Source organism: Capricornis sumatraensis, chromosome 2 (assembly GCF_032405125.1).
Source record: "Capricornis sumatraensis isolate serow.1 chromosome 2, serow.2, whole genome shotgun sequence".
Lineage (NCBI taxonomy): Eukaryota > Metazoa > Chordata > Mammalia > Artiodactyla > Bovidae > Capricornis > Capricornis sumatraensis.
This window is the reverse complement of record NC_091070.1, coordinates 121,607,398-121,631,584: the sequence shown is the minus strand read 5'-3', so window position 1 is coordinate 121,631,584 and position 24,187 is coordinate 121,607,398. Positions and strand designations below refer to the sequence as shown.

At 43.6% G+C, this 24,187-nt stretch overlaps 2 protein-coding genes across 4 annotated transcripts; both read left to right on the top strand.

Annotated features, from left to right (window-relative positions):
* Window positions 1–458: 458 nt before the first annotated feature.
* Window positions 459–3,206, top strand: CIART (circadian associated repressor of transcription). Its single transcript, XM_068960439.1, has 5 exons — window positions 459–901; window positions 1,067–1,142; window positions 1,373–1,451; window positions 1,562–1,673; window positions 2,682–3,206. The coding sequence occupies exons 1-5, from the start codon at window positions 536–538 to the stop codon at window positions 3,204–3,206; spliced, it is 1,158 nt and encodes a 385-aa protein (XP_068816540.1). The 5' UTR covers window positions 459–535.
* Window positions 3,207–10,310: 7,104 nt separating this feature from the next.
* MRPS21 (mitochondrial ribosomal protein S21) lies at window positions 10,311–23,304 on the top strand. Of its 3 annotated transcripts, none has more exons than XM_068965362.1 (3): window positions 10,311–10,333; window positions 10,787–10,901; window positions 21,622–23,304. In XM_068965362.1, exons 2-3 carry the CDS (start codon window positions 10,819–10,821, stop codon window positions 21,800–21,802), a joined length of 264 nt encoding a protein of 87 aa, XP_068821463.1. In that variant the 5' UTR covers window positions 10,311–10,333; window positions 10,787–10,818; the 3' UTR covers window positions 21,803–23,304. The 3 variants fall into 3 exon arrangements, with proteins under 3 accessions (XP_068821463.1, XP_068821465.1, XP_068821466.1); XM_068965364.1 differs by lacking the exon at window positions 10,311–10,333 and adding an exon at window positions 10,341–10,468; XM_068965365.1 differs by lacking the exon at window positions 10,311–10,333 and adding an exon at window positions 10,612–10,651.
* The last annotated feature ends 883 nt before the right edge of the window (window positions 23,305–24,187 follow it).

Below are 24,187 nucleotides of genomic sequence, written 5' to 3'. Positions count from 1 at the left end.
GATTCGCATCACGTGGCAGGTGCGACTGGAAGTGGTCCGGTGCAGGGATGGCGATCGGAAAGGTTGGGAAGAGGCGGGAGTTTCCTACAGGGTCCCTAGGTGGGTTCAAGTGCAGCAGATTTCTGGCTTGCTGGTGGAGTGAGCTCAGGTAGAGAGGCTCGCTACGGGGTCAGGATGAGACCAGAAAGGAGAACCGGAGAAAGGGATCATATCATGTCATTTACTCTGAACTGAGGGAAGAAAGAACAGTCTGTGTCAGGCTAAGAGCTGCTCCGCAGAGGGCACAAAGGCAATCCGGGTTCTTAGTGGAGGGGGGAAAGGTGGGGAAGATGACTTTTTCTGTTGTGCCCGAGACAAGATTAATATTGGGAAGGGACAGAAGAGATGTTATTACCGTATACAGTACACCCTAGTCTCTCAGTCCGTTTCCCAATCCTCAGATTCTGGTTTCAGACTCCCTCGCTTTGCTCTTCGGTTGCAGGTCCCGATCTTTGGGTACTCCGGGAGCTGCTCTCCAGACCCTGCTTCTGAACCTATGGATTCTCCATCTAGCGTTTCTTCCTATTCTTCCTACTCTCTTTCGTCCTCTTTTTCCACCTCCCCAGTGAACAGTGACTTTGGCTCCCCCTCCGATAGTGAGGGGGAGGACAAGTGGGCTCATGGCCCCAAGCCAGACACTGTTGGGCAGAAGGAAGGTTCTCGGCCCAGCCCTGGTCCTATCCGCTGCAGGCAACGACCCAAGGCTTCCAGTAACCAACATATAGCATCTCACTCGAAACAGCGGGGCTTGGCTTCTTCTATGTCAGGATCTGGGGTCAAAAGATCAAGAGATGGTGAATTGGAGACCTGTATAAACATCCAGGGTTGTACCACAGAAGGAGACCTGCTCTTTGCTCAGAAGGTAAGAGAAAGCTGGGAAAAGGAAACGGGACCAGAGTGGCTTAGTATTCATTTGGTTGATAAGGACCCCACAAGGAGAGTATTGGCTCCCAGGTCGGATGGAAAAATAAGTACTGGTGTGGGCAATTCTTGGTCTTCTCATACCATTTGTCCTGTTTCCCTACAGTGTAAAGAGCTCCAAGGATTCATACCCCCTCTCACAGACCTACTGAAGGGGCTGAAGATGGGTCGATTTGAGAGAGGTAATTATCTGATTAGTTGCATTCATTTGAGCTAGGTTCAGATCTGTCTCTGTCTCCACATGTGTTTTAAATGTGTATTTCTCTTAAGTCTTTGGGGCCTAGATGATTCCTGTTTTCTCCTGTGACAATTTCCTTAGGTGAATCGATTTTAACTCCCTTCTGTCTTTCCTTTCGCTCACTAAATTCTTGAATCTCAATCCTTGATCTCATCTTCTCTCTCCTAACCCCAGGATTGAGCACTTTCCAGCAGAGCGTGGCAATGGACAGGATCCAGCGTATCTTAGGAGTTTTGAAGAAGCCACAGATGGGGTAAGTCCCCTTTGCTTCTTTTCTCTTCTCATAAAGTGGTATTTCCAATCCTGTTCTGTGGCTTTTTTTACACCTAATGGCCTTTTTTTTTTTTTTACTTTCCCTCACAGAGAGCGTTATCTAGGAACTCTGTTACAGGTGGAAGGAATGTTAAAGACTTGGTTTCCTCATATAGCTGCCCAGAAGTCATCATTGGGTAGTAGCAGACACCAGCTGACCAAGGTGAGAAGTTATTATCTGAGGAAAAGGTGGGGAAATAACCAAAGAAATGAAGTGTACATACAGAAAGGGGCTCCCTCTCCCATTTTCTTCTGGGTCTTTTCATCTTTTCAGTAAGTTTCTTTTCAAGGAAGAGAGTGCCTAGATTCCTTCATAGTCTGATTTCTAGATGTTTTTTGGTTCCATTTGTTTGGGTCATTTCTAAGAACTCTATGGAGTTTAACCCCATACCGCATCTTGCAGCTTATCTGCTTTCTGTATAGATACAGAAGACTGTTTACCTGGCCAAATGAATCATGCAGGGAGGTTCCACAGCTTGTCTATGAAAGTCTTTTCTCCTCTGCTGCCCCTAAACCGCTTTTCCTCTCTTTTTAATTCCTACCCAAGGATCCTTGTATCCCTCTGGAAACATGGGTTTTGAGGAATGGTCGCAGTTCTTAAGGAACTCAACATAGAAAATTAGAACTTAAAGAAATTGGAAAATGATGATTCCAATTAAAAACATCAGAAAGACGTTCTAAAATGAATTTGTTTATAAAGAGTGAAAATTTGTGAGACTGTTAGTTTTATTTTGTATATGTCTGAATTGTTGTTTAGTTGCTAAGTTATGTCTGGACTGTAGCTGGACAAGCTCCTCTGTCCATGGGTTTGCCAGGCAAGAATACTAGAGTTGGTTGCCATTTCCTTTTCCAGGGCATCTTCCCAACCCAGGGATCAAACCTGCATCTCCTGCATTGGCAGGCAGATTCTCTACCACTGAGCCACCAGGGAAGCCCTTATATGTCTGAATAGCCAGTGCTATATAGGGTGTGGTATATATAGTAGGCCTTCAAGAATTTGGTTACTAAAACTTTCACTTATTCATGGCCTGGCAGGAAATTATCTATTGCATAAAGCAAGGTATGTTAGCATTACAGAGTTCCCAAGGAAAATCAAGATTTAAGCAGCCAGGTGGAATTAATTTGAAAGCTTTCTCACATAAATTTTTTCTCTTTTCTTCCCCCTCCCTAGTATTTTCCAAGCCACCACAGTTATCCAGCTGCTTCCTCTCCTGCACCTTCCATGGAAAAGATGGACCAGTCACAGCTAGGACAGCTAGTATTAAAACCAAAGCAGCCTTGGCACCTCACCGAATGGCCAGCTATGAACCTCACTTGGATCCACACTACTCCAATTTGCAATCCCCCTCTCAGTTCCCCAGGTACCATCTCCTTTAGCCATGGTCCTTTAGGCACTGGAACCAGCATTGGTGTCATTCTTTTCCTCCAGCATGGAGTACAGCCCTTGACTTACTCAGCCCCAATCACTCCAGTTCCATCTACAGCAGCATCTCCTGTCATCCCTGGTAATCATCAGAAACTATCTGTAGAGGGGTCTCATTATCACAATTTGCTAGTAACTCTGCCATCAAACTGTAGCTGTGCCCCTTCCCCTCCTGGTCTACCCATCTTGACCAGAGAGATGACCACAGGACACCTGGAACAGATGAGAAGCCATCCTCCAGTTGCTCCTGCTGTCCATCCTCTAGACCCCTAATCCAGGACCTAAGACTGTAGTTTCTAATTTGTGTAAATATATGTCTCTTTTTTTTTTTAACTTTTAATGTGTGCATTTGTGTTGAAGAAAGATAAATCCTTTATGATTAAATAAATTTTATATCTAAAGAGTTTACTCACTGGGGGAAATTGAAACCTTTTGCCTCAAATACCAATGTTTCTCCTCTGACCTGCAGAAAAGAAAGGGGAGGGAAATGTGTGTGAACCCAAGCTCCACCAAATTAGAAGTCTGGATGGGACAATATACGTGCTGCGGGAGAGGAAAAGGGACTCTCTGCTGCTAAATTCCTAGGAAACACCTTTGGGACAGTTAGGGGTTCAAAGCTGGGTCTGTTTTTTCATTCAGGCTCAGAAACTAGTACCTTTCCCTTTGTGTCTCTCATGCTTGTAACCTTCCAGCTGGTCCAGACTAGCAGGTTCTACCACTCAGGGGTAGCTCTTTGCTTCACTGGGAGCTGTTGATTCTTGTGGCTAAATGCATAATGTAATCTACTGCTGCCGGGGAAGGGACACCAAAGCCAGAACAGCCACCGTGGTTGCTAGTTTTGAAGAGGAAGGGATGCCTTAGAACTGTCAGAATGGTAAGTCCTCTCAGATGCTTGGCCTTATCATTATTCAAAAAGCTTCAGCTGCTAAACATATGTTACCCAATGTCATCAGACCACAAAAGCGAAGTCTGTGAATTTACTTACCTCTGCTCTCTCCACGTATTGTTCTTTCTGATCTATCCCAGTTTCCATCACAACCATGTCCTCTCCCAGCCTTGGTGATGTATCAGGCTACCTTGTCATTTTACTTATATTGCATATTGGCTGCGTAGCATATTTCTCATAGCTACTTATGCATCTTTCACCTGTTTCTCAACTCCTCTGTTCTCAGTAGATTATTGTCTCCTTTTATTTCAGACAACATGCTCTCTCTTCTAAGGCAAACTGTTCCAGTTGTGCTTTTGATTACCTTTCACCTCTGGAATTTCTGCTGAATTACTTGTCCCTTCTTTACTTTGTAGCTTCCGATTGTTATTGATTTATTTATTCTTTCTTCTTCCTGCAAGTATGATCAGATACCTTCTTTTTGATAATATCTCTTGACTCTAATTGCCCTCTTTCTCATCATTTTTCTATAATTCTTTTTATTTATGTATGTATTTATTTAGCTACACCAGGCTTTATTTGTGGCCCCTGGGATCTTCACTGTGCAGGCTTAGTTGCCCCACAGCCTGTGGGATCTTTCTTCCCCAACCAGGGATCGAAACTGTGGCCCCCACATTGAAAGGTAGGTTCTTAACCACTGGACCACCAGTGGCTAAGGGGAAGTCCCTTTTCTTTAATTCTTGACAGAGTAGTCTAATCATACTCTTTCTGACTCCGTCCTATCACATAATCCTTAAATCTTAAAGCCTAGCATCCACTGCACCTTCTTAGTCTCTAATGATCTTACAGAATTTGAGTATCATAAAGTAGCTTCCACCCAATCAATGGCTAGATCCAGGGGCTTTACAAAGGCTAGGTACTCAGTGCTCTCAGTATCATTTGACACTCTTGGTAATGCCTACTGAAGCTCTTCTCCCTTGGATCTCATGTCAGCACACTATCCTAATTCTCCTCTTACCTATCTGGCAACAACTTCTATATATCGTAATAGCCTCACTTCTGCCCACTCCAGAGTATGGGTATTCCCTTAGGCTCAATCCTTGGCTCTTTAACTATATTCTTTCACTTCAAGCTTTCATCTTCTTCATGGCTCTAATTATTACCTCAACTTAGAAGACTTCTGGTTTCCTCTCCAGTCTCAGTCTTCCCCATGAGATGACATACTGAATGTATACATTTCTGCTGGACAGTTTCATTTACTCATTACTAATACTTAAAACTTATTAAACATTTCAGCATTTTAGAGCCAAGAGGGTGACATGAGAGCGTGATTATTCAGTTGTGTGCTAACCTTTGCAACCCTATGGACTGTAGCCTGCCAGGCTCCTCTGCCCATGGGATTCTCCAGGCAAGAATACTGGAGTGAGTTCCCATTTCTTCCTCCAGAGGATCTTCCCAACCCAGGGACCAACCCATGTCTGCTGCATTGGCAGGCAGATTCTTTACCTCTGAACCATCAGGGAAGCCCCAAGAGGGTACCATTTGTAATTTTATAGATGAGGACACTTAGGTAGCTTGTGTAAGACAACATAATGTTTCCAGTCTGATGCCTTTTCTAGTGTTGACCAGTCAAATTAGTATTCTTCCTGTTCTGCCTTTTTACAGCCTCTTTTTCTTCTGTTAATGCTGCCTATAGTACCATTATTTTTCTAGATAACTAAGTTTAAAATTTGGTGCTATTTAGTCACCAAATCCTTTTTATTCTATATTTGGAATGGCTCTTAAAATCTGTTTCTTCCTTTACATTCCATCACCACTTCTTTGGTCTAAACCTTGACTATAGCAATAGCTTCTCTTACCTCTAATCCCTTCTCACTTATAAACAGATTAATTTTCCTGAAACAATGCTTTGCATGTCATTTCCTATTCAGTGGCTCTCTGATATTTTGAGAAGAAAGTCCAAAACATTTAGCCAAGCTCTCTGTTTCTCTCTCTGCTCCCATGCATGATCCCTCTGTTCCACGCTGTTTTGTTGTTGCTTGCTCCCAGGAACTGTAAGCCTTTTTGCCTCTAAACTCTAGTTCATGCCACTCACCTTGCCCAGCCTTTCCACCCTCTGTTAACTAAGTCCTCCGCTTCTTTCAGTGACTAACTCAAGTCCTCTCAATTGTTTGCCCCATTAAACACGATCTATATGCTTAGGCTTTGGCCCTTTACTCCATCAAATGAAAGGAGGTATATAAACTGCCTAGTACATGGTTTGGTATCTAATACCCTGGTATAAGATTCTCAAAAATACTACTTTTCCTCTTCCTTTCTTTCAAAATATTTTTCCATGTTATCCCTTTTGATTCCCATGACAAATTATATGTGATTGATGGCACATATTAGTTCAATTTTACAGATGGGGAAACAGACTGAGTTTAAATAAGCGGTCAGCAAAGCAAGATATACGCTTTGTGGGCCATACATCTTGCTGCAACTACCCAGCTCTGTCATTGTAGCCCAAACAGTCATACCTAATATATAAACAAACAGCAGAACTGTTTTCCAATAAGCTTTTTTAACATTTTTAATTTATTTACTTTTGGCTGTCTGGGTCTTCGTTGATGTGAGCAGGCTTTCTCTAGTTGAGGCAAGTGGGGGTTGCTCTTCATTGCAGTACACAGCCTTCTCGCTGTGGTGGCTTCTCTTGTTGGGGAACACAGGCTCTAAGTGCTCAGGCTCAGAAGTTGTGGCACATGGCCTTAGTTCCTCCAAGGCATGTGAAATCTTCCCAGACCAGGGATCGAACCCATGTTCCCTACATTGGCAGGTGGATTCTTAACCAGTTGACCACCAGGGAAGTCCCAATAAAGTTTACTTACAAAAACAAGAATTGGGCTGGATTTGACCTGTAGGCAGTACTTTGCAGACTACTAATTTAAGTGACTTGTTCAAGGTCATATGCCTGATGAGTATCAGAATTTTGATAGAATCCAGATCACCTGACTTCCAATCCAGTGTTTTTCTACTACAGTATCTTGCTGGCTATATAATTTTTTTTTCTTTCTTTTTTTTTTTTTGAGGTGTTTTTTTTTTATTTTTATTTTTACTTTATTTTACAATACTGTATTGGCTTTGCCATACATTGACATGAATCCGCCATGGGTGTACATGAGTTCCCAATCCTGAACCCCCCTCCCACCTCCCACCCCATATCATCTCTCTGGATCATCCCTGTGCACCAGCCCCAAGCATCCTGTATCCTGTATCGAACATAGACTGGCGATTCATTTCTTACATGATAGTATACATGTTTCAATGCCATTCTCCCAAATCATCCCACCCTTTCCCTCTCCCTCAGAGTCCAAAAGTCCATTCTATACATCTGTGTCTCTTTTGCTGCCTCACATACAGGGTTATCCTTAACATCTTTCTAAATTCCATATATATGTGTTAGTATACTGTATTGGTGTTTTTCGTTCTGGCTTACATTCACTCTGGCTATATAATTTATTTTGCATTCATCATACGCTACCTTGTTGTACTATTTATCTTTCTGGACACTTACTATGGTTTGGTAGTTCAAGAGGCAGTGGAGGAGCTTCCCAGGTGGTATAGTGGATAAGAATATGCCTGCCAATGCAAGAAACAAGGGTTCGATCCCTGGTCAGGGAAGTTGCCATATGCTGCAGAGCAGCTATGCCTGCCTGCCACAAATACTGAAGCCTGAACACTCTAGGGCCGGAAAGCTACAACTAATGAGCCCTTGTGCCGCAACTACTGAAGCTCATGCTCCTAGAGCCTGTGCTCTGCATCAGGGGAGGCCACTGCAATGAGAAGCCCAAGCACCACAATGAAGAGTAACCCCTGCTCACTGCAACTAGAGAAAACCTACATGCAGGAACAAAGACATAGCGCAATCGTGAACGTGATGTGAAAGTCACTCAGTTCAGTTCAGTCGCTCAGTCGTGTCTGACTCTTTGCGACCCCATGAATCACAGCATGCCAGGCCTCCCTGTCCATCACCAACTCCCGGAGTTCACTCAAACGCATGTCCATCGAGTCATCCCCTTCTCCTCCTGCCCCTAATCCCTCCCAGCATCAGGGTCTTTTCCAATGAGTCAACTCTTCGCATGAGGTGGCCAAAGTATTGGAGTTTCAGCTTTAGCATCAGTCCTTCCAAAGAACACCCAGGACTGATCTCTTTTAGGATGGACTGGTTGGATCTCCTTGCAGTCCAAGGGACTCTCAAGTCTTCTCCAACACCACAGTTCAAAAGCATCAATTCTTCCACACTCAGCTTTCTTCACAGTCCATCCATGCATGACCACTGGGAAAACCGTAGCCTTGACTAGACAGACCTTTGTTGGCAAAGTGATATCTCTCCTTTTTAATAACTTTCCTTCCAAGGAGTAAGCGTCTTTTAATTTCATGGCTGCAATCACCATCTGCAGTGATTTTGGAGCCCCCCAAAATAAAGTCTGACACTATTTCCCCATCTATTTCCCATGAAGTGATGGGGCCAGATGCCAAGATCTTAGTTTTCTGAATGTTGAGCTTATAGTCGCTCAGTCGTGTCCAACTCAGGGAATTCTCTAGGCCAGAATACTGGAGTGGATAGCCTTTCCCTTCTACAGAGGATCTTCCCAACCCAGGAATGGAACTGAGGTCTGGATTGCAGGTGGATTCTTTACCAGCTGAGCTATCAGGGAAGCCAACCAAAAATAAGTAAATAAATGAGGTAGTGGAATGACACAAAGTAGATACTCCATAAAAGTTTGTTGATAAGCATAATCATATCCCAGACTAACTCTATTTTGGTTACTTTGAACCTGGCTTATTCTAAGGCAGGCTTCAGTTTTTGTGTGAGTCCTATTAGGATAACTGACATGGATGCATCTGTCTCTGTGTATGTTCCTGTGTGTTTCAGGGGAGTTACCCAAAGAACGGTATTGCACAAGTACCTGGTTGACATGCTTTCTTCTTCTGAGCCTTTCTCTACTGTTTTCCAGTAGCCATTTCCAGTAAACCTGAACTTATATGAATACCCATAAAATAAGATATATGTAGACATACATATGAATAAAAGGAAAGCTGATTCCACAATGAGGAAAAAGTTAAAAAAAATTTTCTACTAAGTCTCACTAGGAGACAAATGGGATAGAAGCTGGCATAAAAGAGTCTTTGATTCTAAATCCTTTAGAAGAGTTTTCTGATTCTTTAGTGATTCTATTTTATTTAGTGAAATGTCTAGGGAGATAGTGATATAGGAAACTGATAGTATGTTATTTAATTTCTTGCCCTTAGTTTTTCGGATGTAAAACTGTTTTCCATCCGCAGTTCGCTAAGTTGTGTCCTATTCTTTTGTGACCACCCCCAACCCCTGCCCCCATGGACTGTAGGTAGTAATGCGCCAGGCTCCTCTGTCCATGGAATTTCCCAGTAAAGGATACATACTGCAGTGGGTTGCCATTTCCTTCTCCAGAGGGTCTTCCCCACCCAGGGATCGAATTCGGGTCTCCTGCATTGGCAGGAGGATTCTTTACCACTGAGAAACCATGGAAGCCCCTTCTACCCTGAGAGCAGCTCTCAAAGAATCTGTGTCCTTTGTGAAAATGGGAACCATGCTCAGGAAGCTTCGCCTATTTCTCTCATTTTCCGTCCGGAAAAAGAAATAGATTAAATATCTATTTAAGGTTTAATAGGATTACAGCAGAGATTGGCACAACATTTTAAATCAACTCTACTTCAACTGGAAGGGGAAAAAAAGATTTAATAGGATTAAAGGGTACAGAATCGGGCTGACCTCAGAGGCCAAAGGACCGTGACTCTGAGAGAAAGCGAAGAATCTGATGCTGGGAGGGATTGGGGGCGGGAGGAGAAGGGGATGACAGAGGATGAGATGGCTGGATGGCATCACTGACTCGATGAACGTGAGTCTGAGTGAACTCCGGGAGATGGTGATGGACAGGGAATGGCACCCCACTCCAGTACTCTTGCCTGGAAAATCCCATGGACTGAGGAGCCTGGTAGGCTGCAGTCCATGGGGTCACTGAGTCAGACACGACTGAGCGACTTCACTTTCACTTTTCCCTTTCAAGCACTGGAGAAGGAAATGGCAACCCACTCCAGTGGTCTTGCCTGGAGAATCCCAGGGACGGGGGAGCCTGGTGGGCTGCCATCTATGGGGTCGCACAGAGTCGGACACGACTTAAGCGACTTAGCAGCAGCAGTAGCAGCAGCAGGGAGGCCTGGTGTGCTGCGATTCATGGGGTCGCAAAGAGTCGGAGACGACTGAGCAACTGAACTGAACTGAACTGAAGGCAACAAGTACTTTGCTTTGCCAGCTGTAGAGTGCAGGCCCGGGGGTTGGCAGTGGCTGAGGGAACCGAAAATCCCCCTACCCCAGCCAGAAGGTTGCCATGGTTTCTACGTAGCGTCTCTTCCTTTTCGGCTTCGTTGTCCCCATGCGATGACGCAACTTCCGCTTCCTGTTGGGGCGGGCTTCCAGTTGGCTGGGTGCTAAGGGGTGAGGGGCTCCTACTGGGAGGTGAAAATAAGGCGGTTGTGGCGGGAGGGAGAGATTTAGCGCGGTTGCCCCCTTTCGTAAGCACAGAGAGACTGTGCCCAATTCCCGTCCCAAACCATCCTGGGAACTTTTGCGGTAATTAGGAAGGGGAGGGGGCACCCGCGGCGCGTCCTGTTTCTTCCGTGCCCGGCCAAATAAATCTCCATCGGTACACCCTGCTACTGTCTCGTTTCTTCCCTGTGGCAGGGTTTGTATTGGCAAAGAGAGCGGGGGAATCTTGATAACGAGTCACGTGTACCTTCCAGGATATGAGGTCTTGTACGTGTCCCAGTCTCCTGTTCTGAGCCCGATGCATTTCCAGACCCTAAATAAGCCACGCGGTTCTGTATTCTACTGTGTTTCTTTCTTAGCTGGTCTCTATACTTAACTCCCCCTTTCTCCATCGTACTTTAGGTCCTGCAGATTGAAGACTTAAATCCAAGGTCATGGCAAAACATCTGAAGTTCATTGCCAGGACTGTGATGGTACAAGAAGGGAACGTGGAAGGTGCATACAGGACTCTAAACAGGTAACTGGTTGGGGACCAGAATCACGACTAGGCCAACTCTTGAGAAGTGGGGTGGTTATTCTATCCCTCCCTCTGTCATTTGCTGTTGATCAGTCGCTCAGTCGTGCCTCTTTGCCACCCCATGGACTGCAGCATGCCAGGCTTCCCCGTCCTTCACTGTCTCCTGGAGTTTGCTCAAACTCAAACTCATATCCATTGATTCGGTGATGCCATCCAACCATTTCATTCTCTGTCACCCCTTTCTCCTCCTACTCTCAGTCTTCCCAACATCAGTGGGAAGACTGATGAGTGAGTCTTCCCAGTGAGTCGGCTCTTTGCCTCAGGTGGCCAAAGTATTGGAGCTTCAGCTTCAGCATCAGTCCTTCCAATGAATATTCAGGGTTGATTTCCTTTAGGATTGACTGGTTCGATCTTGCTGTCCAAGGGACACTCAAGAGTCTTCTCCAGTAGAATTCAAAAGCATCAGTTCTTCAATGCTCAACCTTCTTTATGGCCCAACTCTCACATCCTTACATGACTACTGGAAATACCATAGCTTTGACTATTTGGACCTTTGATGGCAAAGTGAGGTTGTTTCTAACCAGTGCCAGCCCAGATGTTCACAGTCTTGGAACTTCTCAGTCTCTCAGTTTACTGTCTTAAAAATAAAGTTCTTCCCCAATCCTAACAGTGTGAGGCATATTCATCCACAATCATTCCTTTGATGATGAACCTGAATTCTCCAAGACTTTAGGAAAGAGCCCAAAGGGAAAACCAAGTTATAAAATTGCTAGTGAGCAGGAATATAGTACATGGAAAGCTGAGCGAGAGATTGGTGTGGGACAAGGCTAATGGAAAAGGTGAACTCAGGTTTGGGATCATAAAGGAGCAAGTAAGGGATGGAAGACTGAAACAGGTTCAGAAAATAGGTTACAACATAAGCAAAAACATGGAAATAAACTGGCTGAAGTGGAGGAGCTGTATTGAAAGGTTTTGAATGCTAAGTAAAGTCGCTCAGTCGTGTCCAACTCTTTGTGACCCCATGGACTGTAGCCTATCAGGCTTCTCCGTCCATGGGATTTTCCAGGCAAGAGTGCTGGAGTGGATTGCCATTTCCTTCTCCAGGGGATCTTCCCGACCTAGGTTGATGCCTAATAAAGTTATGTTTTCTAAAGAAAATAGTTCACTAATCTCTTATCACTAGTTTTAAGGATTTTGACTTTCATTTATCATTTTCTCTCCCCAGTGAAGCAGAGTTTAGAGAAACAAATGCTTATTGAATTGAATTATATGAAAGAGATAATACATGAGCTGATCTTCTGCCTTAAGGCCACTAACGTGGTTGCTTTATTAAAGAAGTAAGAGAAGCCAGGGAAGATAAAGTTATATTCCTTGGGTTACAATTATTGAATGGTTGAAAGGAGTATAAAACACACACATTTTTCCAGTGCAGTGTTCTTTGCTCCATGTTATAGATTACTTACTAACTTCTGTGGAAATGGGGAGACCTATGGCAGTCATTCTCCAGTTAAGAATTCTTATATGATTAGGTTTAAATGTAGATGGGGTTCTTGGGGACTGAGAAGATAAATGAAAGAGAACCTACTTCTTAGTGAAGCAGAGAGTTTTCAGTGTGGAGGGCGGAAGACCATAGTAGGTGAGGACAAAGATGCTGTCAGAAGCTGTGTGACTGAGAAGCAGTTGCAGGCTCAAGATGATTTGTATGTCTTTTAAAAGAGTCAGCGTCTTTACCTCTTATGGTGTCTGAGCATGCCAGTCATATCCTTGAGTAGAAAGTGTACTTTCACTTAAGTTGAAAGGATAACAGGGCAAGTAAGATAATCCTATTTCATGTTTCTCTATAACTGCTCATTCTAGACTCTTCTATTTCAGACCTTTAAGTGGCATGTCTGTAGGAGGGTTGAGATGTCTAATGATCTCTGCTCGTACACTGGAAGCACTAAGTGAATATCTTTACAGATTCTGTAGCTAATTAGCTAGTGAGATGAAATGATGAATTTGGGGAAGGAAAGTCTTCCAGATTACCTCACCCTTTTTCTGACTTCTTCCTATAAGTTTTTCTCTGTATGGTTTATTTTGGTGAATTTAGATAGGTTTTATTGTTGTTGTTGTTCAGTCAGTAAACCGTGTCTCTCTCTTTGCAACTCCATGGACTGTTAACACACCAGGCTTCCCTGTCCTTCACTATATCCTGGAGTTTGCTCAAATTCTTAACCATTGAGTCAATGATGCTATCTAACCATCTTATCCTCTGCTGCCCTCTTCTTTTGCCTTCAAGTCTTTCCTAGTATCAGGGTCTTTTCCAGTGGGTCAGTTCTTCACATCAGGTAACCAAAGTATTGGAGCTTTAGCATCAATACTTCCAGTGAATAGTTAGGGTTGATCTCCTTTAGGATTGACTGGTTTAATCTGCTTGTTTTCCAAAGGACTGTCAAGAGTCTTCTCCAGCACCACAGTTCAAAAACATCAATTCTTAAGCACTCTGTTTTCCTTATCCAATTCTCACATTTGTACATGACCACTGGAAAAACCATGGCTTTGACTAGTCAGACTTTTGTTGGCAAAGTGATGTCTTTGCTTTTTAATACCTGTCTAGGTTTGTCATCGGAGAAGGCAATGGCACCCCACTCCAGTACTCTTGCCTGGAAAATCCCATGGGCGGAGGAGCCTGGTGGGCTGCAGTCCATGGGGTCGCTAAGAGTCGGACATGACTGAGTGACTTCACTTTCACTTTTTACTTTCATGCATTGGAGGAGGAAATGGCAACCCACTCCAGTATTCTTCCCTGGAGAATCCCAGGGACGGGGGAGCCTGGCGGGCTGCCATCTGTGGGGTTGCACAGAGTCGGACACGACTGAAGCGACTTAGCAGCAGCAGCAGCAGCAGCAGGTTTGTCATAGCTTTCCTTCCAAGGGGCAGGCATCTTAATTTCATGGCTGCAGTCACCATCCACAATGATTTTGGAGCCTAAGAAAATAAAATCTGTCACTGCTTCCATATTTTTCCTCTTCTGTTTACCATGAAGTGGTGGGACCAGATGCCATGATCTTAGATTTTTGAATGTTGCGTTTTAAGCCAACTTTTTCAGTCCCCTCTTTCACCTTCATCAAAATGCTCTTTAGTTCTTCTTCACTTTCTCCCATTAGAGTGGTGTTATCTGCATATCTGAGGTTGTTGATATTTCTCCTGGCAATCTTGATTCCAGCTAGTGTTTCATCTAGCCTGGCATTTTGTGTGATGTACTCTGCATATAAGTTAAATAAACAGGGTGACAGTATACAGCCTTGTTGTACTCCTTTCCCAATTTTGAACCAGCCAGTTGTTAAGGCTCTAATTGTTGCCTCTTGACCCCGAATACAGGTTTCTCACAAGACAGTTAAGGTGGTCTGGTATTCCCATCTCTTTAAGAATTTTCCACAGTTCATTATGATCCACACAGACAAAGGCTTTAGCATACATAGTCAATGAAGCAGAAGTAGATGCTTTTCTGGAATTCCTTTGGTTTCTCTCTGATTCAGCAAATGTTGGCAATTTGATCTCTGGTTCCTTTGCCTCTTCAAAGACCAGCTTGTATATCTGGAAGTTCTTGGTTCATGTACTGCTGGAGCCTAGCTTGAAGGATTTTGAGCATTACCTTGCTAGCATGTTAAATTGTACAGTAGTTTGAACATTCTTTGGCATTGCCCTTCTTTGGGATTGGAATGAAAACTGACCCTTTCCAGTCCTGTGACCACTGCTGCCTTTTCCAAATTTGCTGACATTGAGTACAGCACTTTAACAGCATCACCTTTTAGGATTTTAAATAGCTCAGCTGGAATTCCATCACCTCCACTAGCTTTGTATGTAGTAATGCTTCCTAACGCCCTCCTGAAGGAGGAAATGGCAACCCTCTCCAGTATTTTACTCCTTTAGCTGCCTTTTCTGTATGTCTCTCTTAAATTCCGGCTTCTCTTTATTTTTCTCATATTTTTGATAATAAGTTGCATGTTCTGCCGTTTAATTACAGCAGTAGGTATGACAGCAAATGAGAAGAAAGGAAGGTGGTTAAAGCTTTAGCATGTTTAGAGCACAAATATAGTCTTACGAAGGAAATAGCCTATGTGTCTGCCCAGTGAGATCGCCACAGAATGCTTGTTATATAACCAAGGGCCCTCATTGGTGCCCTGAGATGAAGAGATGGAGAATGAGGGTTGCTTGGAAGCCCTGCATGATTGGCTGGCCCCCAAGTAAGGAAAGTCAAGTACTCTGGAAGTGTGCCCAGTTGACCCCTTTTATTCCTGGTAGGAGAGCTTCTGGGCCCATTGAGTCGTCCTGTGTACACACTGGTCCTGACAGGCTGGCTACAGTGACGTGTGTCTGCCACCCTCAAATTCCCCCAGCTGGGGCAGCTTAGCTCCTTTTACATAATCTGTTGAATTTCACTGAAACTGGCAGCTGCCTGTCCTGCAGTGTGACGTTGCCAGGCACCCAAACTCCAGGCTGATCTGTTTACTGTGAGCCTCTTGGTCTGCTAGTCCTTGAACTACCTGTGGAAGCAGAAGCATCATTACTTCTATTTACTTCATGAGTTCTACAAAGCTCTTCCTACATCCTTGTTTATTAGAAATAAGTAGATGCCTCTACTGTAGGGATTCTGGAACATTTGAGGATAATATGTGCTATTTTCAGGATAACTAGAAAGTGCAGGGTGAGGAAGGAAATCCTCACCCGGCACCTTGGAATTTATTTGATATGTGTTTTGGAAATAGAACCATCCAAGGAATACCATTTAGCAACCTCATCATTATGTTAGGGGGCACTGATCTTTTCATTTTTTTGCCCCTTCCTCTATTCTTATATTCCTTTGATACTTTTGTCTTGTTTTTCTTTTTTGCCTGACCACACAGGCATTTACTTGATAAGATGATCACTTTTGTCTGTTTCAGAACCCTTTCGAAACTCCAGTAGGATACCTGAGTCTGTTTCTCAACTCTTCCTTTTGCAGTTCTCTTTCATAGTACTTTTAAACTGTCCTTGTCATTCCAGTAGGCTCCTCTTCCTAGGTGAAGTCATATCTAGGGTCTCTGTTCTTTTCACCTGAAAGTGTAGTGTTACTCACTTAGTCGTGACCAACTCTTTGTGACCCCATGGACTGCAGCCTGCCAGGCTCCTCTGTCCATGAGATTTCCCAGGCAAGAATATAGTGGGTTGCTATTTTCTTCTCCAGAGTATCTTCCCACACCAGGGATTGAACCCGCATCTCCTGCATTGATGAGTGGATTCTTTACCACTGAGCCACCAGGGAAGCCCAAACAAAGCTTAGACAGAAGTAAATAGTTGTTTGGATTAACGCCTTTCCCTTAGTGTGCCATGTCTTCTTCGCTTGCATCTTTTTACTCTAATTAAGGAGTCTGGCTCAGCTTTTTTCCTCTTTTATTTTCTCCTTGCCTGTAGGCACTGCAGTAATTTGTCTTTTGAACCTCTGTGGTTTTTATTGGAGAAGCAGAGTGCTGTTATAAAGCACTGCACTAAAGGCCTGAATTCTACTTCTAGTTCCATTTCGTGATCTTGGGCAGGTCAGCCTCACTGAACTTCAGTTTTCTAAACTGTAAAGAGATGCTGGGGACTTCCCTGGTGATCCAGTGGTAAGATCTCCAACGCAGCACAGTGCAGCCAAGAAAAAAAAGATGATGTTACCTGCTTAATCACTTTCATAGAATTATGATTAGGATCATGGATGTGAAAATGCTATCTAAACTCTAACGTGCCATTTTTAGTAAAGGTAGTGTTGTGGCCTTCTGAGCTAATACTCCCAAGAACTGTGTCTGTTACAAAGTAACTTAATCTCTTGAGGTGTGGACATTTGTCAGTCACCTAGAGCAGCACTCCCCAACCTGTTTGGCCCCAGGGGCCAGTTTCACCGGGGACTGGGATGGGGGGATGGGTCAGGCGGTAATTCAAGCAATGAGGAGTAGCAGATGAAGCTTTGCCTGCTCATCCACTGCTCATCTGCTTTGCGGCCCGGTTGCCTAACAGGCTTTGGACTGGACCAGGGGTTGAGGACCCCTGACCTAGAGGATTCATTTTTGTCATACATTTACTGATATTTGCTCTTTGCTGGTATTGTATTAAATGCAAAAATGAAAGACTTAATCTGTAACCTTAGAAAGCACACAGCCCAGTAAGGGAGATTTTAAAAATTAAACCAAACATGTCCAAATACACTGTCTGATCAGTGTTTTAACAGTGTGCTGTGGCATTGGTTCTCCCTGGACCATCAGCTACAACATCACCTGGGAGCTTGTTAGAAATGCAAATTCTTAGGCTCCACCTTAGACCTGTATGAAGTCAAAAACTGGAGGTGACACAGCGATCTGCAGGTTTTTTAATTTTTAAAAATTATTTATTTGGGGCTGCACTGGGTGTTTGTTGCTGCATGTGGGCTTTCTCTAGTGGCTGCATGTGGGGGCCACTCCCTAGGTGCGGTACACAGCTTCTCATTGTTGTGACTTACCTTGTTGTAGAGCGTGGGCTCTAGGACTTGCAGGCTTCAGTAGTTGTGGCTCACAGGCTTAGTTTCCCCGCTTCCCAGACCAGGGATCGAACCCCATATCCCCTGCATTGGCAGGCAGATTCTTAACCACTGGACCATCAGGAAAGTCCCAGCAATCTGTGTTTTAACAAGTTTTCTAGGTGGCTATTGCATGAGTCTCAGACTTTAGTTTGAGAACCACTGTGCTTTGGGAACAGAGAAGGCATGATTAATTTCTCCTGTATCAATTTACAAATGTTATTACCCATTGGTTTGGGCCTTTGAAGAATAAATAGCATCTTATACAACAGAAAAAGAAAGGAATCGGGTTTCCCTGGTGGTCCAGTGGTTAGGTGTCTGCCTTGCAATGCAGGGGATACAGATTTGATCTTTGGTCTGGGAGGATGCCACATGCCTCGGGGCAACTGAGCCCATGCGTCACAACTGTCGAGCCCACATGCCGCAACTACTGAAGCCTGCGAGCCCTAGAGCCTGTACTTCACGATGAGAGAAGCCACTGCAATGAGAAACCCACACGCTAAGGCTAGAGAGTGGCCCCTGCTTTCCACAACCGGAGAAAGCCTGAGCACAGCAACGAAGACCCAGCACAGCCATAAATAAATAAATAAACAAAAATTTTAAAGTTTTTTAAAAAAGGAATCTTTCTAAAGAGAATTGTGAACAAATGTAAAAAATAGATATGTAATGTGTTTGGAGTAAACACATAGTTCATTGTGACTAGACAGGCTTTTTCGGGCAAGTTTATATTAAAGATAAAGCTAGAGAGAAAGGGAGGATGAACCTCAGTTGTTTAGGGCTTTGAGCTTAGACTGCTGCTGCTGCTAAGTCACGTCAGTCATGTCTGACTCTCCGCGACCCCATAGACGGCAGCCTACAAGGCTCCGCCATCCCTGGGATTCACCAGGCAAGAACAGGGGGGTGCCATTTCCTTCTCCAATGCATGGAAGTGAAGAGTGAAAGTGAAGTCGCTGTCATGTCTGACTCAGCGACCCCATGGACTGTAGCCTACCAAGCTCCTCTGTCCATGGGATTTTCCAGGCAAGAGTATTGGAGTGGGGTGCCATTGCCTTCTCCAGAGCTTAGATTAGTGGTTCCCAAATGTTCACTTTGCAATTACTAGGGGAACTTAACAAACCCTGCTCATGTCCCTCCCTACTTGTAATTTAATTGGCCTGGAGTGTGGCCTAGGGTTTGGAATTTTTAAAAGATCCCCAGGTGATACTAATGTGCAAACAAGTGGGAACCACTGGGTTAGACTATTTTGTTTATTGGGAACAATTTTTCTTTTTTTAACGTCAGAGTGACATGCTCTGATTTGTTTTAGGACAATAATTGGTGTAGGGAAAGAGAGTGGAAATAGGGCAACCTGTTTATCCTTCACAATTCAAATAAAGTATCCTTTAGGAAGCTTTCATAACCACCTTATCCTCAAGTCCTCTCAAGCTTCTATAACAATATTTCCCTTATCTTTGCATCTGTCACACTGTATTGTAATTCTTTTGTCTTTACGAGACCACAAGGGTAGGAAACCATATCGAAGTTTGTTTTCTATCCTCAGCATTTAATGCAGTGTCTGGTATAGATAAATACCAGTATTTTCATAAATACTTGTTGATTAAATCACCAGTTAGGTGATTATTTCAGTACAGGTATAAAATAAGGATCATCATTAGACCTGTAGCCGTAGGAAAAGAGAGAAGGAAGAGGTCTAAGAACTATTTCAGGTTATAGAATTTATAAGATACTGTAAATGTGGGTGTAGCAAGAAAAGAAGTCCTAGTCCAGGAACATGAGATTTTAGCTTGAGTAACTGATGATGCCATTAACAGAGAAAGTATAGAAGAGGAAGAATGAATTTTAGTTGGAGATAATAAGTTTGTTTTTTGTGAGGTTTAAGGCAATTGGAAGCATCGGCCTAGCTCTTAAGACTGGAACTAGAGATAACGATTTAAGAGTCAGCAGTGTCTGGATCAGTTCTCAAGTGTGTCTTTACATTAGAATTACCTGTGGGGTCTTTTAAAATATACCCAGTATATAACCCCACTATAGATCAATTAAATCAGAATCTCTGAGGAATGGGACCAAGGTGTGAATACTTTTTAAAGGCTCTTAAGGAGATGCTTCTGTTGTGCAGCAGGGTTGAGGCCCATGCTATAGTTTAAGGGAATCATGTAGAACCGAAAAGGAGGAAATTTACAGTCAGAATCTGGAGCGATATCAACATTTAAGGGTAAGTTGACGAAGAAAGCCAGCATTGGAGACCCTCTGTAGGCAAAGGTATTGAGTCTTTGGTGCCCTCCTTTTCTACTGTGCAACTCTAGTGTTGGATCCACTTCTGGGCATGACTATGTTTTCAATAGAACCCAAATTATCTGCTCCTTCCACCTCTGGGAGTTTGAGGCAGTTCCCTTGCGTCCCATCTCCCTCCCATTAAAACCTAGACAAACTGATCTTAGAAATCAGCAGGAGTCTAAAAGATCCCGAAGGACAGTGGTGCCCATGTCTATTCACATTTGTAATGTACCCAAAGCTCAAATCTTTTCAAGCTCATGTTCAATCTATTATTGTTCCCTTGGGCTTCTGGTATAACATAGCAGCAATACATAGGGTTTCCCACTGAGTAGAAGGAGTAGGTGGTTTCTCTTATTTTTATTTCCTGCTTCTTCTGTCTCCCCTCTAATTATGTGCTTAGTTGTTCAGTCGTGTCTGACTCTGTGTGACCCCATGGACTACAGCCTGCAAGCTCCTCTGTCCATGGGAATTCTCCAGGCAAGAATACTGGAGTGGGTTGCCATGCCCTCCTCCAGGGGATATTCCCAACCCAGGGATCGAACCAAGGTCTCCTGCATTGCAGGCGGATTCTTTACCGACTTAGCCATCTCCAATTGTGTTTCTGACTGACTTTTTACATGTAATGAAAGGAAAGAGTAGCCAGGAATGGGGTCATGTAAACAATGCAAGATTGGAGGGCAGCAGCAGCAGGTGCCTCCAGACTTCTCAGGACCAGCTGATGATGGGTTGAGAGGGAGAGACAAATTGCAGATTGGAGCCAGAGCTCTCAGGAGCCTCAGGATAAGGTAAGTAATAGAATAAGCCCCTGTGTCTTCTTGACTCAGTGCGAGAACAAAGAGGTGATTTTGAGGTATGCATGTTATGAATCCAGCAAGAGGAACTGTTGAAGTAGTTAGGTGGGCAGGAAAAAAACCAAACTGAGCAAAATTAAGATGAATAAAATACACTTTCTGCCTTCAAGGATTTTCAGTCTAAGGGGGGAGACATCTGTTAGACAACTAACAGAATGGCAAAATGAAATAATCTCTAAATAGGTGTTCAGCAAAGCAAATTATCTTCTCTCTAAGATGAGAAAGGTTTGTGGAGAGATGGTATCTGGATTTGGCATCAGAAAGATGTGGAAAATCTCCCAAGGGGAAAAAAAACGTGGAAAACCTCGAAGGCTGGCAGTTTGGAGTTGTGGATGGCATTCTAGGCTGAAGAAGCAGCCTTGAGTTAAAGACCTGGTATTGAAAAAAAAATAGCTCCTATGAACACTTAAAAAAAAAGACTCAGTATTCATGTGTTCAGGGAGTAGTCAGATGTGTGGTTGGAGCATGTGGTACATGGGAAAAACATGGTTGAGGCTCTTATTTTGATGCTTCTATCTGTATCACTGGTGTGATAAGGGCCTCTTCTTTCCCTGTATGAAGTAGGCCCAGAGATTTCTCAAATGTTCATAATTGAGCTGCATCAGCTCTTAAACACAGTAGGGGTGGAACTACATTCTCCTCTTAAGGACCAGGTAGGAATCACCTCTAATTATTTTTTTTCCTACTGGAAATGACTTGTCCCATTTGAAGATTCTGAAATGGTTGAGACCATTGGTTGAGACCCCCCTTGCCACTGCCATCTCTCTCAGGTGTGTTGTGGTAGGAAACAAAAATGGTTGAGAACATGATAATGATGATAAACTCCCCAAGAACAAGGACTGTATAATTAATTGCCTTTTTGTTTTCCCACATATTACTATCTGGGGCCTGGCCTGTATATGTAGGCAGTGAATGCTGTATTGTCACCATTGCACTCATTTTTAGAGATACCAATTGTTTGGTCAGTTGACTTCTGATCATTGTGAAACTGGAAAAGAATAACAATGAGCCCAAGCCTCTAACTTCATTACGTGTCCTTATACAGAATCCTTACCATGGATGGGCTCATTGAGGACATAAAGCGACGGCGGTATTACGAGAAGCCTTGCCGTCGGCGACAGAGGGAAAGCTATGAAACCTGCCGGCGGATCTACAACATGGAAATGGCTCGCAAGATCAACTTCTTGATGCGAAAGAATCGGGCGGATCCATGGCAGGGCTGCTGAGGCCTGTGGTTAGGAGGCCCAGTATGAAAACCCTTACCAGTTGTCTGCACCTCTTTTCTTCCTCCAATCCCGTTTACCTTTCTTAAAATAAACTCAATCACATATATACAAGAAGCAATTCCACTAGTCAGCAGTGGATACTCTCTTTCATTAAGTCAAAAGACAAACTGAGTCAAAAAGTAGTCTAGGGATAGAATGTTGGTTGCCAAGGGCTGGTTTGACAGGAGGGGGATGGGAAATTATTGTTTAATGAGTGTGAGTTTCAGTTTGGGAAGATGAAAAGGTCTGGAGATGGATGATGGTGGAACTTGCACAACAATGTGAATGTATTTAATCCCATGGAATTGTATGCTTAAATGATCAATTATGGTAAATTTTATGTTTTGTATATTTTACTGTAATTTTTTAAAAAGCAGTCTGAGGTGGGAAATTTTTCTCAAATGTAGTAGAGTATATCTCCCATGTTCTAACTCATTTTTATGAAACTCAAAGCAAGATCTTATGACTGGAAAAGGATCTAGACCTCTTTACTGAACTGCCTTCCAACTGTTGGCAGGCAGTTCAGTAGAGGGAGAGGAGGCATGAATGTATTTAGAGGAAGTTCCACTTCTGAAACACCCATCAATCAGAGGAGTAGAGAGCTGAAACCCTTCCCCAGAAGAATCTTTAAGACAGTCTTAACATTTACCCCTGTTTTGTCATTTCTTTAGTTTTCCTAAAGGAAGCTAATGGAGGGTTGGTAGAAATGAAAGCAGTAGATGGATGGTAGGAAAGAAGGAATGGGGGAGTGTTAAGAGAAAGCCAGAAAAACCTACAGTGGTGGTTCTCAAAATGCGATCTTCAAATCAGCAGCATCACCTGAAAAACAGCCTGAAATGTAAGTTTTAGACCTACTTTAGACTTTCTGAATTGGAAATTGAGGTTGGAGCCCAGCAGTCTATTTTAATAAGCCCTGCAGGTGATTCTGATCCCTGATAACATTTGAGAATCATTGCCCTGTAGTACTCAAAAGAGATTCCAGGTGGAGGTTCTGACTGCCACCCCTCCCTCTCCTCAGCAGGCACTTCCAGGTGAGAGCTGGGGCAGCTGACCACTGTGGGAAGACCAGCTGCTCTGCTTCCTCTCCTGTTGTGTTTTTTCTGACCTTGGTCCCCTGACAGTCATGCCTGCTAGTACAAAGACAGTTAGTGCCAACCCCCGTAGAATGCAAAGGGTAGTCACCTCTCCTGACCCTGACTGGAGCCCTCTCAGCATTAAAAAGTTAAGTAAAGAGCAAACTGCCTCACTTCCTACCTCTCCACATCACTAGTGCTCAAACATTGCCCCCTTGTGGTACAGCAGCATGACTTCAGATTTCTTCTGGTTTTAATTGTCTCAGTGTTTTTTCTCGTTTTCACGATAACCATATTTATTGATTAAATATGTGATGAAACAGTTTTATACAATCTCATTTTCATAAGAAATATTTATACTTCTGAATCTGATTGAACCTTTCAGTCTCTGAATTTTGTCTTCAGTACATCACTTTTGAATGATTTTGAGCCATGGCATGGTATCGTCTGCCAATTGCTGTTGCTAAAGAATAAAGACCTGGCTTCTGCCAAAATGATAGATAGGAGAACTGGGTCTGTCACTTGTCAGCATTTCCCTGAGGCTAAAGTTGTTTCTGTCTTCCCTGCAAAATACTAATGGGTGGCTAAGGTCTGGAATTCTTCTCTGAAATTATCCCCTTTTGTCCTCATCTCCAGTCCTGACCATCTTCCATGTTCCCTGGAGCAGTGAACAATGATGGGTTGTAGCAGGTAGCCAACTGAAAAGGCCTCGTATGTGAAAAGGGAGTAGCTGTCTGGCTGAAGTCCTAATCAGCTTGTGCGTCGTGGAAGGAAGAAAGACCTTCCACTCCCTGCTCTGGAAGCTAGAAGATACCTCATGGTCACTTAATGAATAGGGATTGTCCTAATCTTTTTATTTCTGCATTAGCTTTAGAAGAGGGGTGGTTTAGTACCTGTTGCATTTCCAGGTAGCATTAATGGTAAAGAACCTGCCTGCCAATGCAGGAGACGTAAGAGATGCAGGTTTGATCCCTGGGTTGGGAAGATCCCCTGGAGGAGGGCATAGCAACCCACTCCAGTATTCTTGCCTGGATACTCCCAAGGACAGAGGAGCCTGGTGGGCCACAGTCCATGGGGTCGAAAAGAGTCGGATGTGCCTGAGCATACATGCGGCACGGCTTAGTATTTACACAGTTACAGGATAATAGATTCAATAACTCCTGCCTTGATCTTAGGCATCTTTGCCCTCTCTTAGATGTCTACCTGATTGCCTCTGGCAGGCCTGTTCTGATCATAATTTAAGGATCTTATCTTTAGTGCTCCAGAAACAGCT

Bases quoted from the DNA above. Each gene is read 5' to 3' on its own strand.
- CIART (XM_068960439.1), top strand. From the start codon at position 536: ATGGATTCTCCATCTAGCGTTTCTTCCTATTCTTCCTACTCTCTTTCG. The intron at 902-1,066 runs GTAAGAGAAAGC...GTTTCCCTACAG, and splicing joins ACCTGCTCTTTGCTCAGAAG to TGTAAAGAGCTCCAAGGATT. The intron at 1,452-1,561 runs GTAAGTCCCCTT...TTTCCCTCACAG, and splicing joins TTGAAGAAGCCACAGATGGG to AGAGCGTTATCTAGGAACTC.
- MRPS21 (XM_068965362.1), top strand. From the start codon at position 10,819: ATGGCAAAACATCTGAAGTTCATTGCCAGGACTGTGATGGTACAAGAA. The intron at 10,902-21,621 runs GTAACTGGTTGG...GTCCTTATACAG, and splicing joins GCATACAGGACTCTAAACAG to AATCCTTACCATGGATGGGC.